General features: G+C 45.0%; 1 protein-coding gene across 1 annotated transcript in view; it reads right to left on the bottom strand.

The window, feature by feature from the left end:
* The window catches only part of GRK3 (G protein-coupled receptor kinase 3), a 42,932-nt gene that overhangs the window by 13,951 nt on the left and 14,480 nt on the right, over positions 1-14,501 (bottom strand). Inside the window, exons 3-9 of the mRNA XM_015878344.2 lie at positions 10,204-10,277; positions 8,124-8,225; positions 7,640-7,714; positions 6,415-6,476; positions 5,714-5,765; positions 5,043-5,134; positions 2,465-2,564 (exon numbers count right to left, since the gene is read on the bottom strand). Coding sequence (XP_015733830.1) covers positions 2,465-2,564; positions 5,043-5,134; positions 5,714-5,765; positions 6,415-6,476; positions 7,640-7,714; positions 8,124-8,225; positions 10,204-10,277 — 557 coding nt within the window. The remainder of the gene's footprint in view (positions 1-2,464; positions 2,565-5,042; positions 5,135-5,713; positions 5,766-6,414; positions 6,477-7,639; positions 7,715-8,123; positions 8,226-10,203; positions 10,278-14,501) is intronic.

Here is a 14,501-nt window from a genome sequence, read left to right as displayed (position 1 = left end):
TGATATTTAACACATATAAGCAGTACAACTGGACACACAGCTCCTTAATGTCAGTCACCTGTACAAATACACACACACACACACTGAAGAACCAGGGCAGGAAGCTGAAACCCTTCTCTCTTCATTAGGGCAATTGTGCAAGCAGCTCGTTTATAGGATGGATAACTGAAGTCTTATTCAGTTTCCTGAACTAACGTGAGCATTCAAACACGCTCCCAAGCAGTCTTAAAGCCTTGCAGCAATCAAACCATCCAAGAGGATTTAGTGGCACCATCTACATGCCATAACACACTCCGAGGGTGTTTCTATCCTAGCAGACAACATGCCCAGATTTTTATTGAGTACATTAAATCTGCAGGAGTAAATGTGGTGCATCACTCATCGCGGTGTAAGCATCCCTCGTCTAACTGCTCCCCGCTCACCGTTTAACAGAGAGAAGAAGTGCTAGAAATGCCATTACATACATTCCTCACACAAAAGGAACTGCCCGTGGTTTGGTGGAAACCCCAGAACCCCACAGGGGTCCCAATGAGCTTTGGAACAGACTCCATTTTGAGTGTAACCAAGGCTCCTAAAGCCCTCAGTACACACAAACACAATGAAGAACAGCCCTGCCCTGCCTGGTTCACCAGGCAGCTCCTGTGTCCTTTCAAAGCACAAAGCCGTCCTGATACATTGAATTGGGGAGCTCTCTATTCAAGAAATAACTGTGAATGCCAAAATCCAAGGTGGGCTCAGTAAAATGATTACACAGACATCTGTGTAATCTGCACAGCTGTTATTATGTACTCTGCAGACATCTGGATTCCCCGTTACATGACTAATTGTGCCAAGATGAAGCACGGAGCTGCCACGGGGAAGGCAGGCGCCATCAAACCCAGCAGCCTGCAGCCAGACACAGAATGAATCACCTCATTCTGCCATTTTCAAAGCTATTTCATTCTGCATATTCAAACCGCTCCAGCATCTCTTGCGTTAGCAGGTGTAGCTAACCTGAATGGATGGCATTTTGTCTGAAGCCTCTCTTTTCAAGCTCTTGCAGAATGCAGAAGTCCCACTAACGAGCTGATGAGCCCTAACAGAACAACAAATGCTTCATCTTGCTCTGCTGCTGCTATGTGACTAGCGAGGCATCACATCAGCCAACGAGCTCCAGCACCAGCAGCCTCATGAGCCATTTTATGTTTGAATCTTTAGACACAAAAAAATCCACGTTCAGTACCAGACCGAAAGAGTCACAAATTGAGGTCAGTAAGGCAATGATTATTAATTTGCCTGGGTTCCTTATCTGGCTTCCACTGCATAATTCCACCTCTAGGACTCCTGACACCACTGTACAAGCTGCAATTCATCCCTGGATTCATCACCTAACAGCAGAAGGGCTCTGGCTGCCAGACTTCTGTCCTGGAGCACTTATCCAACTACATGCCCAAGAACTCAGGCTGCCTGGGGTGGGGACACCCACCTGGGGGTGGCAGAGGACAGCAAGGACAGCAGGCTTGCATTAAACAACGCTCTGTGCACTGCAAGTGAGATTTCAAATCAAAAAGAAAAAGGATCAGCGTTTTGTTAATCCTTCTGGATAATGCAGAGCCCAAATCAGGATTTATATAATCTCCACAAAACACAGATCTCATCTCAGAGCGTTTTCTCTCTGCTGCCTTGCGAGCCGAAGCATCAGCCTTGCACTGCAGGCACCTGCCGTCCTGCAAGTCCACAACACAACCACATGCAGTTCCTCCTCATCCCTTCCTTCAACCAGGCTGCAAAAAAAAAGGGGGTTGAATTTACACCGGGCTGAGAACCAAAAGCTGAATCCATATGCAACCGTTATGAGGAAAATTAACCTTTTTTTTTTAACCAACATCACATGTAACCATGGTGATACGAGCTGATTGTGATTCTGCTTAACGAGGACAGTATGCTGGAAGGTTCTGGCACTCCGAAGCCTGTTCTCAGCACAGTTCATTTTACAGACTCAGATGGGCAGGTTTGCCTTTACACCTCGACAGCTACTCAGCTCGTGTAAATAAAACAATTAAATAGGCACATCAAATAACATTGGAATCACAGGGAAAGGAGAGAGAACTATAAATGAAGTTTCTCCTCTGAAAGAGCATCTGGTGTTCTCCATTATGTAACCACAACAGAAAAGGAAATGTTGTTTACAAGCAGAATAACTGGCTGGGAACATTTCAAGTATGAATATGTGAAAGATGAGTATTGATACGTTGAGAGGATTAAATGAGCAGAGCAAAGGGAACCTCCTCGAGGCTCGGTACCTGAGCAGCAAGCAAGCAAATCCATTCTGACTTCAACCACACTGCTGGAATTGGTGGGGAGGGCTCAGGGTGGGGATGGGTTAATTCTCACACCGCACACAGATGAGCTGTTGGAATATGTTTTATGCGTAGCAACCATATAATGTTAAATGCAAAAAGAAATAGGAATAACGAGTACTTACTCCTGTACTGACAAGAGACAGCATAATTCTTTCATTTAAGGCTAATGTTTCTCCTTGCTTCATCTTGATTCTCTTCTTATCTAAACATTTCATTGCATACCTGAAAATAATAACCATTCAGAACAGGAACCAGAGAAGATTTCTTCCTATATTCAGTAAGATTCACTTGCAGTTACGCCATGTTTCCTTAACATATCCTGCAAGCAGGCTCTTTAATTTAAACACTCCAACCCAGTACTAAAAGCATCATTACGTGGCCAAACAAAACCAGCTCCGAAATCTCACAGAATTAAAACATTTCCAACAGAAGCCTCCTAACAGACAAATGTGCTTCAGCAAACAATTCTGTGCCAAACAACAACAGGAATTACATATCGTGTCTCCATATAGATAGCTACAAGGATATGCAGTGTGAATTAAGTAACAGAGACCCTATCACGGTTCCATTTAATCCTGACAGAAAAGTAATATTATGACTATACACAGAGTTTTTTATATAAATGTTTAAAATTTGTTCTTCGCTCCAAAGACATGTTAGATACAGGAAAGCTTCTTAATCACCTTCTGCAACCTGTGTTACATAAAGATGAGCGCTGCTTTGCTGCAAAAAGAATGTTGCCCTCACAACTGCCAAACAAGAGGAGGCTGCAATGCTCTGGGGCCCACTGTCTGACAGTGGAGGAGGACAGCAGTGTTCTTCTAGCCCTGGGCAGCTCTGGGTTTAAGGATGAGGCCACTACGTGTAAGCCAAGCTCAGATCTCGCATCGCAGGCCATGATCACCATGCACGTGTTGTGTGTGATGAGTGGGGAGAGTGAGAGCAAGCAGGCTGGCATCTGGGCTTCTAAAACGGGGAATGCATTCACAGCACGTGCTCCTGCTGAGCAGGCAGTCAGTGCCTATAAATAACGCTTCACACGCTGCCCTTCACTGAGCTCCACGCAGACAGCTGGAATCCTTGTCTCATCTTTACCCCAACACGCTGCTCTCCCTCTCCTTTGGGCTGCTCTCTGAGCTGGATCTGGCCCTTAGCTACGTGCCCTAGAAGGAGGTGATGTGAAAAAGCCTCAGGTGTGTCTGTGGGTTAGTGAACACCGATGGCGTTTACCTTGTGGGCTGGCTTCCCAAGCTCCTTGCAGGCAGTAAGCGCAGCAGAGGCAGCCATCTAGAGTGGTCGGGATCTGGATTGGGGACGGGCAAACAGGTTTGGATTAAGAAAGAACTAAACCAAACCTCTACCCAGAAGCTGAACCTCATCTAGCTTCAAAATCCGAGAGAGCTTGGCTTCCCCACACTTGGCCTTCCTTCACTATTTAGACCTGAGAAAACTGGCCTTTGCTTCCCCTGCTAGTCCTGAGGTTTGCCTACCTTCTGCCATAGCAAAACTTGGATGTGAACATGGCTGGGTATGTGACAACAACCCATTATCAGGGCAGATGCCTATTCAATGTGGCTCAAGCTGAATAAAACATTTATTTTTGTACATGGGTAAATTAATGGATTGTACAAGGACAAAAAGAAGCACCAAAGCAAGAATAAAGACTGTATTGTTAGTAGTAGTATTCGTATCAGTACTTGAGGTCACTGCAAAAACACCAAGTGGGATGGTAACGTTAAGATGCCTTCCACTGGTTAATAGCTCTGAACCTTATTAATTATTATTATTTCATTAATATTGAAGCACACACACACTCCAGTGAAGCCAGCCATAACTGCAGATGTGGCACTCCAAACATACCATGCTTGGGTAGGATAGAAACACATAAGGATGGTCCCTGGGCTGTAATTATTAGGAGAAGAGCATGATGGAAAGGAAAAAAAACCCAACATACTGAGAACAGTTAGTTAAATCAATGCCCAAATATTCAAAGCAGGGCACTGCGGGGCAATCCTGCCTAGAATTTGAAATCTATTGATTAGGAGAATTGTATGAATGGTGAGAACAGAAAAAGATCTTGAAGTTCCCACTGAGAGCTCTGCTAAATGAAATCCAACCTGACTTACGTTCTTCCAAACGCAAGCAGTGCTGCTTTTGCCAGGGAAACACGCACCCATCGGGGCAGAAACTTGTGCATCTACACAAATGTAGGATAGCAACATGCAGCCTCTGCTCAGGGATGACCCTGCAGACTGAGCAGTGCTGTGGTCATGTTCTTCTGCCATCCTCTCCAGCGCTCCATTAGTGCCAATGAGGTGACAAGATGGGAGATAACACCTCACACCATCACCACGTTTTCATTTGGCACTGTGAGGCGCTGGGCCAGGAAATCATTTAAGCACATACTTCATTTTAAACACATGTGCAGCCTCCGTTGATTTTGACAGGACCATTTAAACGAGGGATATGCTTAAGAGTGCTGCCGGAGCCCTGCTGCATGGCACATAGCAGGATCAAATAGCAAACAAAGCTTAATGATGATCCAGAAACCAGAACCTCTGGGGGATCAAATTTAATTAGAAGGAATTGCACAGCAATGCAATGCTGCTTTGCAGTGATTCTGTATGAGATAACCGGAAGGATTTCCTTGCAGAGATCAGAGCTTCCAGCTATCTTTAAAGCGCGTGTTTATATACTCACATTTTTCCAGTGTCTGCTTTTCTGCAACCGTACACTTCACCAAATCCCCCTCTTCCAATTATTCTATGTACACTAAAGTCATTCATGGTCAGCTGTAAGCAGGAGGGGAAAAAAAAAAGAGAAGACTTTATTATTTCAGTAAGAGGCTTAACTGTTGTCATTCATATCGCATTTACTGTTTGGGAAAAGGAGCCCTTTATTGTTTGTATTTCAGTGTACTTGCAGGCACCACTGTGTTAAGTACAACAGAAGGAGCCCTGAGCTCGCCCTGGCTGAAGGCTGATGATGGCCTCACTCATACAGAGCTGCAGCAGAGGATGCTGCTCCTACACAGCCACAAAAGAGCACTGCAGGGGGACAATTGTTGAGGCCAAAGAAGGGCTGAGGGCAGTGCTGGGACACTGCTGCAGCTGCAGGGGGACTGAGAAAGGGGAAACAATTGGAGCAGCTCAGCTTCTTGCAGCTATCACAGCAATCCTAAAGCTATCAGCTCAGGGCAGGCAGAAGGGATGTCCAGAAGGAGCTATAAGGACTGCACGCCTAAGAATAGAGCAGCGTATCAGTAACGTTCCCTGTATTTGAGAAGGTCTTTTGAGAAGCAGGAATCAAAACTGAACATTTTCTTCCCCGCATCAGCCTTTGACAAGATAAATATATGTGTAAGTACTTACATGAATATTTAGCTCTACATTTTTCCATTGACAGAATCTAGTAAACTTGTCACTGTAGAAAAGAAGTTTAAAAGTTATCTGAGACTCCTGTTTAAAGTATCATAGAAAGCAATGAGACTCTGATACTGAAAAGGAGATGTGCAATGCAGCGTGCTGTGACTTTCAGCAGCATGGCCCTGCTTTTAGGCAGCCATAATCCCACCCCCACCGCAAAAACCATGTCTCTCATGTCTTACATCCCCACAATAAGAGAAAGCGATCGGCTCAGAGCATTGCTGCAGTTGTTCATGTTCAAGAATGGCTAAACTAACTTTGGAACTAACCAACAATCAAATGGCATAAAGGGAAATGTAATTAAAATTGAGCTGCATCTGTTTGCATTATGTTAATGAACCTCCGCATCTCCCCCCCCCCTCCCACCCCAAAAGGAACATTTTGAACTCATTTCTAACTGAACGTAGGAAAAACATAAATAACAGCACAAGCTGCTGCCAAAAAGCACAACTCCCATTTCTACATCAGTAATTCTTTTCAAATGAAGGAATAAAAGTTCTATGGAGTCGTTTGTAAAGCGCACTAACTAACCATTAAATGAAGGCTACTAAGCATATTCAGCTTTATTTTATAGCAATTATTTAAGGGACCTGACCTCATGCTATGGCAGGTGGAAAGTTCACATAACAGAGCTCTTGTGTCCCTACCTTTCCATAAATTTCTGGAATATTTTCCCTCGGAGGCTATCGCAGATTTCTTCTATATATGGCTACAAAGAATGAAGAGGCACACATGTAAATGTAAGCATAGGATGAGCTGGGCAGGCACCAGCACCCCACACACACGTTATACCAGGGTTTGGAGCTGGCTACCTGCAGCTCTCACCAATCTCAGGCACTTGGCAATATGCAGCAACCCCAATCCCAGCCAGACGAAGAGCTACTCTGCACACACTGTACACAGCCCTGTGCACCAGCAGCATTTCCTATGTATTCCCTGGTTAAAGCTGAGGCAAGCATTTCAGCTTCATTGAGCTTTAGGAACCTCAACAGGTGCCCTGAAGGGAAACACAAAATATTGTCACCAGCTAGAAAACACTGTGTTCCCCTTTGGGGAGAGCTGAATGAACCCTGCATACAGCCCCTATAAATGGAAAACAACTACAAGGTAACCACAGTATAGATCTTCTCCCGCAGGCTCCCTGCTCTGCACTGCCCAGAGCAGCTGGGCCCATCCTCTGTGCATCCCTCCTGAGTATGGAAGCACCTTCAGCTCCCAAATGACATCTTCCAAGCAGAAGTGCTTCCTCATGATGCGTGCCAACACGCAGCGACCTCAAATCCCAGCCCAATTAGCAGGGAGCTGTAACTCAAGCAATGTAGGTATCAATTTGTCACTTCACCTAATTGCTACATTAAAAACAGTTCACTGAGCAGTGAGAACAACCAGGCAGGGGCAACCTTTGCAAAGATTGACATCAAAGAAGTGTAAGCTTATGAACACTCCCATGATGGGTGAGGTTCGTTATCTGCACAAGCAAACTGGATCAATGGATGTAATGGATCTAGCTACAAAAACAAGCACAAATCTAAACTTCTTGCTTTGTGTCCAATCTGTAAAGCAGTGCAACAATACAACAAGTATTTCATGTCTCAGTCCTTTGTTTTCTAAACTAAATAAAACCACTGGAGATTAATAATTCAGAAAATCAGCCAGAATAGCACTTCTTTTTGTATTCAAATGGAGGAAAGGCAGATCTTATACTCTCCTTGTGATGCAGAATATTAGAAAGATTGAATAATAATGTGAGAGGATGCATTGCTATCACACAGAACATTCACCAGTACCACTCTTTCTCTTTAAGAACACATTTGTCTCCATGCACAACATCACTTACTGTCCAATAAGTGAAGGAAACAGACTGAATCTCACCTGGAAAAGGCTGGCTGGCACTTGCTTCTTGGATAAGTGTGTTTGTACGTGATCTACAGCTTGTTTGGAGAAAGGCTTTGGGAAAAGAAGACAAAGAAAGACTTCAAACAGTTGGAAACGTTTCCTTTAAGGTCTCAGAGCTGCTGTCCTTCTAAACGTAGGGAAAAAATACACACAATGCAAAGTAGATCATTTTCCCAGCTTCTCTTTTTAGTTGAGAGCATGTCAAGGGGTTCACAGAATGACCAAGGTTGGAAATTGATCTCTGAGATCATCCAGCCCAACCATGCACCTACCATCAATATTACCCACTAAAGCACATCCCCCGGTATAACATCTGAACATGTACTGAGCAACACAGCCCAGTGAGGGAGCAAAAGCTTCGTTTGGAGGAGACGTGGCCTCGTGTTGGCTCTGGTGGTACTTGTGGCAACCCTTCCTTTGGCAGGGGCTGGGATTGCTCTTGGCAGGGAGGGTTACGCACGTGGGAGCAGGAGAGCAGCTCCTTCATGATGTACGTGTCGTAGATCTGGCGGCTCCTGCTCAGGCGCTCCTCCTCCGAGTCCAGCTTCTCGTACTCCTTGATCTGCAATGCCAGAGCACCCAACAGATGAGCACATCTTTAATACTATCCATGTCTTCAGTAAGCAAAGGGGCTTTGCTTTGGCTAAAGCTTTCTTGATCTTTTAGCATCACTCAGAAGCTGCTCTTTGCACAGGTGGAACTGAGAACCCCAGAATGAAGCCAAGGAAAGCCCCAGTCCAGCCCTGGTGTTTCCTGACTGCCATAAGGCAGCAGTTCCACAGCCACCTGTGACCACTTCCCCCTTGGGACAATATTATAATGACAGTGATACAAAACATTAATTAACGTGAAGCCTCAAAACAATTAGAAGTAGTGGAGGAGCCCCAGTGTGCATCACCTGAGCTCAGCCTCCTCCTCACAGATAGCAGAACCCATGGGCGCAGCATCCCAAAGCCACAGGGACATCCCTGCCAACCTCAGCTCACCCTTCACACAGGGGCTGACAAAGAAGCTTTCAAGCACCTCGACGTTCTTTTTCCCCTCCCTTTTTCCTTGTATTTTTTCATTTGAAACTGATCTAGATGAATCACTCAGCCACTTAAACGCTCGATCGTGACTTAAGCTGCAGCAGTGTGAGATCCCTGGAGTACGGAGCCCTTCTACACCGAGTGATTTTTAACGTGGCAACGCTCTCCGATTATTTCACATGTAATAAAGTGCGGCAAGTAAATCAAATATACCAGGAGGAAAAGCTGAAGAATTGGGCACGTCACAGGAGAAGACGTAATGAACCTCTTTAAATACCTTTAATAGGATTTTTCCAAAAGTGCATGACAAAGCACTTGACATCTTTGGAGGCAACGCTTTGCTAATAACCTAAAAATACAATTTCACGTCGTTTCAATGATAAAGAGGTGGCTAATATTATCTCGCTAAACAACCTGCTGCAACTCGCCTTCCTGATTCCTTCTGACAGTGATACCTTCAGATGGAAGTGATGGGGGATAAAAGGTCCCTCTTCCTTGAAGGCAATGCCCAACTGATTGGGGGAGCACTGGGTCGCTCGTGATTTATCCCACTTCCCCTATTTGTGCTGTTAGCCCACTAGCAAGAAACAAATGCAACTCATCAGCCTGACAGCGCTCCAGACACAGGGTTATCTCAGGCAGCACTGCTCATTAGCACAGAGCAATACAGGCTGCACTGTAAAGGCACGCGTGCATGTTTGCACCCAAACTGCCACCTCAACTGTTATACTTAGCAACAGGCAGGGGCTGAACGCAGCGGGAGCACGCGGGCGTCCCTTGCAGAGGCAGAAAAATCCTTCCCTACATGCAGTGGATATGAATTCACATCCCACGTCAGTTGTAGTAACAAGTATTGCTTTCGCTTTCAGGTCTTTTCGAGGTTCCCTTGGGAGCAGGCAGACGTTATTTACTTTCGCCTCATCTCTGTTTGTAGAAGAACTAAGATTTAGCATCATCTTCACCAGCAGAAATCAAAAGTTTACTCCATTGCTCAAAATATGGCTTAACCCTGAGCTATCAGGGATCTTTTACAAGCCGAGATGAACCCAGCTTACAGCAAGAGTTCAGGTGACCCACAGTAAAAGCATGCAACTCATAATGGAAAATACCAATAAATCTAAAGGTACTTTGAGCTCTGTTAGCATCCTGGATCCTCTATTAGCATCTCTGTTAGCACCCTGGCACACTGCAACAGGTTGCCCAGGGAGGCCGTGGGTGCCACCACCCCATCCTTGGAGGCATTCATGGCCAGGCTGGATGTGGCTCTGGGCAGCCTGGTCTGCTGGTTGGCAGCCCTGCACATACCAGAGGTTTCAAACTGGATGATCATTGTGGTCCTTTTTAACCCAGGCCATTCTATGACTCTATCCCTTTTCTCCACCATCACAGAATCATCAGGGTTGGAAAAGACCACTGTGATCATCTAGTCCAACCATCAACCCATTGTCCAACTGTTGACCCATCACGTCAACCCATCTGTTGAGCTGGCAGTGCCCGCAGGATGCAGCTTACCTCTTCATAGAACTTCAGCTGAGGGACGGCTTCATCGATTTCATTCATGCAATAGTCTTTAAAGAGCAAAAATCCTGAAAAAAAATAATAATAATAATCAGAAAGAAAACGTATCTTTGCTACAACTTGCTATAATACTGTTATCAGAGAAGCCCTGGTAAGCCCTATGGGCTGCATACACCTGTGTAAGTATCCCTAATTGCCACAACTGAGCAACACTGATTCTCCAGCAGCTCCACAGCATTCTGAATAGAAAACAATTGTAAAGCTCATTCATCTCCCAGGGGTATGTAAAGCACATCCCAATTCCTACCTGCTGAGGAGCTTATGAGATGTTTACACAACACACTGAAGTATTCCATTCCTCTTCCCTGGTCCCATCTCTGAGGTGTTTTTCTGAGTAAAAACCAGATATTATTCAAGCACTTTGCTTCTTGGTTACTAGAATTCCATGCTTTAGTGATAAAAAAACCCAATTCCTTCTACATTTTGACTTTACAATTGCTGGTTAATGTTACCACTAATGGATTTTACAGTGCCATGAATTACATCAGAGCCTTTATAGTTCCTTTGCAAGTGATTTAAAGCATGGCTCCTGCAGCCCACTGAGGAGCCTTTTCCATTACAAGTGCTTTAAGCTCTGCCCCACAGAGGCAATGTGGGCACCTACCATCCAAACCCTCCATCTGATGTTGGTATTCCAAAAGCATCACTCAATATATACACAACTCCATATACATCCTGGCATAAGGCGCCCATTTTCATCTTGCCCAGTTACATACAACTCTGTTCTGTTTTATGTTTATTAAACATCACTGTAATTTAAACTTACAGGTAAATTATATTACTGATTTGCGTGGTCAACTAAGACACTGTACACAACCTCGTGCTTTCTATAGCACACCACGTTTTCACTAACAAAACCCATTCCATGCAATGCCATGTTCCTTCCACCACCACAGAGAACAGCCACCAGCACCACACTGAGTCCAATCCCTACTGCCATCTCATTTTGTTGGAGACCAAAATGAGGCAAAAAGCACAAATTGCTCAAAAGCAAAACCACAACTCCAGTCCTTGGAGGTGTGTTCAAGGCCAGGTTGAATGGGGGCCCTGGGCAGCTTGGTCTAGTATTAGATGTGGACAGTGGTGGCCCTGCATATGGCAGGTGGGTTGGAGCTTGATGACCCTTGAGGTCCCTTCCAACCCAAGCCATTCTATGATCCTATGACCAACCAACACCAAGCAGACAACAGAAGGCCATGTTTATGAATAACCAAAAGCTTCTTGGTAGCCCAAGAGCACCAAGGACCCCTTGGTGTAGCCATAAATAGACACCAAAGGAGGGATGATGACCAGACAGCTGCGGTGCTTTGCCTGACTCACTTGACTGATTAGGATGATATTTGGATGATCACACAAACTGGGTTTTGTTCTCAAAATAAGGCCAGAAATCTAATTAAGAAATTACCTTATGAGAATCTCCAAACTTCCCAATTATCCTCACCAAAAAAGAATCATCCTTGAAAAATACTTTATACCCAACTGGGTTTGCTGTTGGTTTTCTTTCATATGAAAACAGAACAAGTTTGCCATTTCCTTGAAAGCCATTTGCAATTACCACCCAGAGCAGCACAACCCGAGGATGGCAAAAGCAATCCCAAAGCACAGATTATCCTGCAGCCCAATATCTGCACAGGAAACATCCCATAAACTCCATTTGGAATGAACCTGAGGACCAAAACGGTGCATTTATGTATCTCCAACAATGGCACTCATGGAAATAAGCCTCGCTCATTAACTCTTCTTTTACACATGATGGAAACATCACAACAAAATAACATTGAACAGACCGGACTTTCTATTTGGACAACGAACCCAAAGGAGATTACAGTTGTGTAATTAAGAGACCAAAGAGAGGCACAAACACTGATGAATGCAGTGAAAGAAAAATCCCTGGCGTGTTCCCAGATGCTGGCTGCTCACCAACCAAACCCACAAACAAAACAAACCCACAGAGGCGACTGTGGGAGGGGTGTGAAAATACAGCAGCACAACTCCTCAGCCAGCCCTACTGCCAACACTGCAGCCCTGTGTGATGGGCAGGGGGTGAGGAGCAACCACAGCCTGCTGCACTGCAAACGGCTTCACACCGAGATGCTTCTGTCTTTAATTGCACTGTGATGATAAAGGATAAAAGGACACATCCAAAAGAAGTTGGGAACTCGGACAGCTCGTTAATGCATCAGCTCTCCACCATTTTATTCGAGGGAAAAGAAGTCTATACGTTCCCAGCTCAGAAATGCTGGTCGGGTAGATGTAAAAATACATCTCTTTCTCTCTTCCTTTGAAAAACCCATTGATCACAGCATTTGTGTGTCTACCTGCTAAGACACACCATATTACACAGTCATTAAGAAGCGCTTCTAAGACACGCTTCTCATTAACAAGTGATGCTGCATTTCACCTCATGCCAATCCCACCATCGCTGTTCTTTCAGGGCCAGCAGCAGCAGAACACACAGTGCATCCCAGAACCAGCCTCCCTACAAGAAAAGGTTTCCTTTTATGCCTCTTTTCAGAAATTATGCCACGACCAAAGCACAAGAAGCACGAGGCACCACCAGCACGCAACGCACATCAGCCAGCTGCACTTCCACTGCAGCATAAAGGAGATCTCTTTTCTTCTCCTGACGTTCTGAGATTGAAAGAAAAAAATATCATGATTAGCCAGGAAGCACAGCTTTCAGATAATAGCACAACTAATTGACAGGAGCAGCACTGGAGTGGTGACAGCAGCTCTGAGGAGTTTGGGCAGAGCTGATGCAGAGCACAATAAGCGCCGTTAGCTGCGCGCTGCAAGTGGGACCCAGAACAGAAAGCAGGAATTAAAGAAATGATAGCGTTAAGTAACAGCTAAAAGGAACCAGCAATTATTTATGAAATAAAGCTGTTGACAGCTTTTGGCTTTCAAGATTTCTCCTTCCAGACTACGTAATTGCTGCAACAACCAGATCTAAGGAAAAAAAGATACTGGTAACCCAAGTGATAGATGAGATTAATAATGCAGATGTGTGAGAACAAGAGGGCACCTCACTCCAGGCCGTGCCTTCCCAGCCTCTGGGCACTGCTTTTATCCTCACTCCTTTCTTATGGGTGATCCTGCACAGCACAGTGTGCCAAATGCCATTATTTGCAGTAAGCCCCATCACTAACACAGCGCTCACAGTCACAGTCTAAAGGTCGCACTGCGTTCATCGCACCACGTCCCCGTCCCCAATTCATACAGAGAGCAGAATAATCATAACAAAACTAATGAGGAACTCCATAATAAAACAGCCTCGGCTAAAACCACTTATCAAATCCGAGCTGGAACTTTATTAGTATCCGATTCAAATTTCCTTTGAATGGGAGTAAATAAAAATCTTATTAAAGCAAACAGAAGCCACCAGGTAAGTCAGCAGGGCTAAAAATAGGCAGCTGAGCTCTGGTCCTGAGCAGTGATTTGCAGTGCCGCAGACTGAAAGGAGGCTGCCTCTATTTACAGCAGACCTTATTAAACGTGCTGTGTATAAAAAGAAGGCGACCGGAGCCCATGGGGACACCTGTGTGCAAGTGGGTGGCTGAGTCCTCTCATTGCATCCCCCAGAGCTTCACTTCAACCATAGTGAGCACTTAAAGGTCAGGTCCCTCTCACATCTCTCCCCATCTCTCTGCTATTTGGCTGCTTTCAACCAACAGAACAGAGAAGTGAGACCCCCTAAAAGCTCCAGAATGGAGACAAGCAATGATTCCCTCATTGAGGCACAATGAAACCTTCAAGTGCTGGGAGAGCTGAGCCACGCATGGAGCCAGGTTCAGCATCACAGAGCTGTGCACACCTTGCAGCCCCAAAGGCACTGCAGCCTTCCCTACCCTCTGTGAGCTATTTGCCTTTAGCCTATTTCTTCTAACAGAGCCTGATGTACGTTCACCCTTCGTTAAAAACAATAGATCATAACAAATTAAAACATAACTCCGCACATAAAAAAGCAGGATAAAAGAACAAATTAGATTTTACAAGACAGCGCTCGCATACATCGGTGACGAGCAAAGAACAGCCTTCCAAGAACAGAAGCAAACTGAGCCCAAATGACTCTGCGAGTTGCCAGGTAGCTGGTTTAATAACCTCCATAAATCATTACATGGAGATAAATCTCACATCAGCTCAAGTGTCTTTAAAGAAAATCCCTACTTCAAGCAATCTCACTGCAGGGGAGCTGCACAAGATGACTTGTAAGGGTCCCTTCCAACTCAAAT

This window comes from Coturnix japonica, chromosome 15 (assembly GCF_001577835.2).
Source record: "Coturnix japonica isolate 7356 chromosome 15, Coturnix japonica 2.1, whole genome shotgun sequence".
In the NCBI taxonomy this organism is placed as follows: domain Eukaryota; kingdom Metazoa; phylum Chordata; class Aves; order Galliformes; family Phasianidae; genus Coturnix; species Coturnix japonica.
The sequence above is the reverse complement of the archived record's forward strand: the minus strand, read 5'-3'. Positions and strand labels throughout refer to the sequence as shown.